We start from the raw sequence: 3,564 nt of genomic DNA on the forward strand, positions 1-3,564 counted from the left end.
CTCTCACGGCTTATCGCTTACTCTTCTGCTTTTGTCGGCTTCTTGTTTGAAAAATCAACATATGTATCTGATATGAGCATTCATTCTCAGCATTAGCATTAATTCTTTCTTTTGACAAGAAAATATGTTTGTCACATGACAATTTTAGTTAAAAAATAAGAATACAGGATATTGGAAACATCTGAAAATGCATATATATGTTGTGTAGACCCAGTAATCCTTTAACATGAAGTGAAATGATGATCAACAGGTTTCATTTATGTATGTTATCTATACAAAAGTAAACAAAGCAAAATGTCTACATGGTGCAACATAGGAGAAAAAATTGGCTTTTGTCTTTCTTTTTTTTTACATAGTTGCAGTTATATACTAAGTTAGGTGTTGCAGAGACAGACTAACAAATGTAGTGTTAGAAAAATGTGACAATGAAATGTAAATTCCAACACTTGTCATGTTTTTAGCCTTTTGTGACTCATTCACAAGGATTTCCTACATCCTCTAAACAAACTGATAAATGGCTGAACAGGCCACAAATCCAGAACCAGGGACATCTTCAACAGTCCTGGGTTTAGATTTGCCTGACACACCCCAATCAAAACCTAAAGCTGCTAAAAGTGAAACTTTGGTCTTAAATGTGTCAGAATATACAGTTATGTTGGACACAACAGGCTAGGCTTAATTACAACAAGGTGTGCATGAAGCAGAAAGCTGTGATGCAGCCATGACACATGACCTCTGGAGGTGTGCTATTAGCAGAAGCGCTTCAGGAAGTGCATTTTGGGCAGACATGATTGTAGTCCTTAATTGACAACACTTCAGTCTGAACTCAGGAATCACACAAGTTAGCTTCTTTGTACAAAGTCCTATTTTTTACTAAAATAAATTCAAGTCATAAGACAAAGTTTAGAACCATTCTTAAGACTTTCAAAAAAAAAAGCCCGGATCTTTGAGACTTCATTAAACTGACAACAAATATTTTTTCCAGCTCCATCGTTTTGCAGTCAAAACTCTTTGCAGAAACTTGGATCTCCATGGATCCAGTGACAGATCTGGGCATATTTGGCCGGAGTAATCCTCACTGCAACATTAAAGTCCCTCTGCTCACCTCCCTCCACCTCCACCCACTGATGGCCTGTAAACACCCCGATCACCCTCCGCTGCCACTTCCCTTTCCTGCCTTCCCCTCCTACTTCCTCTCTCAGACGAACGTAAACGCCCGCTCCCGTGGCGCCCGGCTGCGCGTCACAGCGCTGGTACATCAAATCGTCAGACTTGTTTGCCACCGAGCAAAACCGGTAAATCACCTTCTCATTTCCACGCCCGACCAGCAGGCTTTTGTCGGCGTCATAGCCTGAGAAGTGGATCCGTGCCAGTGGGGTGGCAGAGGGCACCACTCCCAGCTCCATGTACTTCTGTTTAAGGGGCCGTTTCAGCTCCAGGAGAGCGTAATCATAGTCAGCGGACACAGAGTTGGTGGAGGTCTTGGTTTGGATCCATCCTTGAGGGATTCTGGTTTGTTTGACTCGTGTCCAACGGAAGACGGGCTGCTTCCTGGGTTCAGCACTACGTTGTATACGGCTGAGACTTCTTTGATTCCCTCCTCTCTCCAACTCTGCTACACCCTCCTCACCCTCTTTTCTTCCCCTGCGCCTCCTGCCTTTGCCTCCCTTTCTCACTGTCAGAACATCTCTATCTACACCATTCTGCTCCTCACCTTCCTCCCTTACTGGCTCCTCCCCCTCTTCCTTCCTCCCAGCCATCCGCCGCCCTCCTCTCCTCCTACCCCCTCTTCTACTTTTAGTCTTAAGCTGCAACACCCCCACTCTAAGCTTTCTGGCACTCCCTAGGTAGTCCCTTCCATCATGGATGCATTGTGCCGCTGTTAGCACGTGTTTCCGGGATATCAGGACTCCAGAGCAGCCAGTGGAGAGACGAACAGCGGTAGAGAAAGGATAGTTGGTGATGAAATGCGAGTCAGAGATCACAAAGCGTCCATCTGCTCCATAAACCTGCCGTTTCCTGCGAGTGCGAGCTGATGAGTGGGCTGGTGTTCCTGCAGACGTCTTGTTGAAAGCCTGCAAACTGACATCTGTGTGTGTGCGAGTGCCATTCTCATACACTGTCTCATATCCCAGAATCCTCTCTTGCTCAGTCTGGTCCATAGGTGGTAGGCTGCTTTGACACTCTATTCCACAGAGTGTCCTTGTCGCTCCTCTCTCCTCATCCTCCTGCTGCCCTCTGAACAAAGGGGTGTCTAAAGGCTCCGTGTGTGTGTCCAGCAGCACCGGGAGGCTCTGCCTGGCCCACCTGTTCGCCTCGCTGGTCTCATCTTCACCAAAAACTCCAGAAACTGTCAGTACTGCTGCACAGAGCAGCAGACACAGGAAATGATTGAGTTCCATTCCACTGAAAAGAGAGACACAAATATGGACATTTCAAATACTAAGGTAAAAGAGAGGATTCAAAAATCTTAATATATTAGGTTTTTATCAGGTGAAGGGAAAACCCTGTGATTGTTCCCACAGTTCATACTGACATAGCATGATGTTGCTTAGATATGTTATGTGGCCTGCAGAGGGCGCTTAAGCTTTTCTAAATTTCTAAACAATAACCACTGTAAAGTGTAGCTGTTCTGTGTTATTTTAAATCAAATGAGTTGTCTGCAATTAAAGTAATATGATACATAGTTCAAAATACAGTCACTGTTATCGTTATTACATGGAAAAATTATTTAGCAACAGAAAGCATTTTGACATTAGTAATGACTATTTTGGAATATTAATTAAGTCTAGAAGTAGGATATTATTCTAATAGCATATGAAGATAGTCTGAAACCCAAGAAGAAACAGTACTGGTCAAATAATTAAAAAAAATAGATACAGAGAATGCATAGCCTAGCTGTTATAAGCAATATTAAGAGGAAAGATGGTGGTGTGACTTTATTTTGAAAAGATTGTGAAGATATTATAGGAAACGTCTTAAACTTTTGCTTACCTGCAAACATGAATACAAACTCCCAGAAAATGTTGTCCTTCTCATTGATAAGAAATCCTCTCCATCCAAACGGCTTCAGGCTGACTGGCTTCCATCATTTACTGAAAATAAACTGGAGCGTGAGGAGAAGCTGTGTGCTACATCCCACTCTGATGCAGAAAAAAGCAACGAGCATACAGAAGGGGGGTGTCAGCCAGGAGGGGAATAGCATGAATGAAAGGTTTGATCATGTCGTGACATTACATTTTGGGTCAAAAGTGGAGCCAAGTGGAGAGAATTTGGGGTATTTTTCTTGGATTCCGCAAATATTTGGATTATGTCGAGAATATGTGCAGAACAGTGACGCTTTCAATAGTAGGGCATTAATTAAGATGTAACGCTATTTACAGAAAGATATAATGTTAACATGTTGCCTTTGGGCGAGTGTTTATCCGGTGCTTAGCTGTCCAAAAATTTAAGTTTAGAGTTATGTCAGGTGACTTTTTTGAGTGTACACACACACACACACACACACACACACACACACGTGTGTCTCACTATCTTTGTGGGGACCAGTCATTGACATAATGC

At 43.0% G+C, this 3,564-nt stretch overlaps 1 protein-coding gene across 1 annotated transcript; it reads right to left on the minus strand.

Moving 5' to 3' along the window:
* Positions 1–648: 648 nt before the first annotated feature.
* Positions 649–3,191, minus strand: LOC117961150 (serine protease 23-like). The gene is made up of 2 exons (XM_034899610.1): positions 2,995–3,191; positions 649–2,406 (listed from the first exon to the last, which is right to left on the minus strand). The coding sequence occupies exon 2, from the start codon at positions 2,400–2,402 to the stop codon at positions 1,002–1,004; it is 1,401 nt and encodes a 466-aa protein (XP_034755501.1). The 5' UTR covers positions 2,403–2,406; positions 2,995–3,191; the 3' UTR covers positions 649–1,001.
* Positions 3,192–3,564: the final 373 nt, after the last annotated feature.

Source organism: Etheostoma cragini, chromosome 18 (assembly GCF_013103735.1).
Source record: "Etheostoma cragini isolate CJK2018 chromosome 18, CSU_Ecrag_1.0, whole genome shotgun sequence".
In the NCBI taxonomy this organism is placed as follows: Eukaryota; Metazoa; Chordata; class Actinopteri; order Perciformes; family Percidae; genus Etheostoma; species Etheostoma cragini.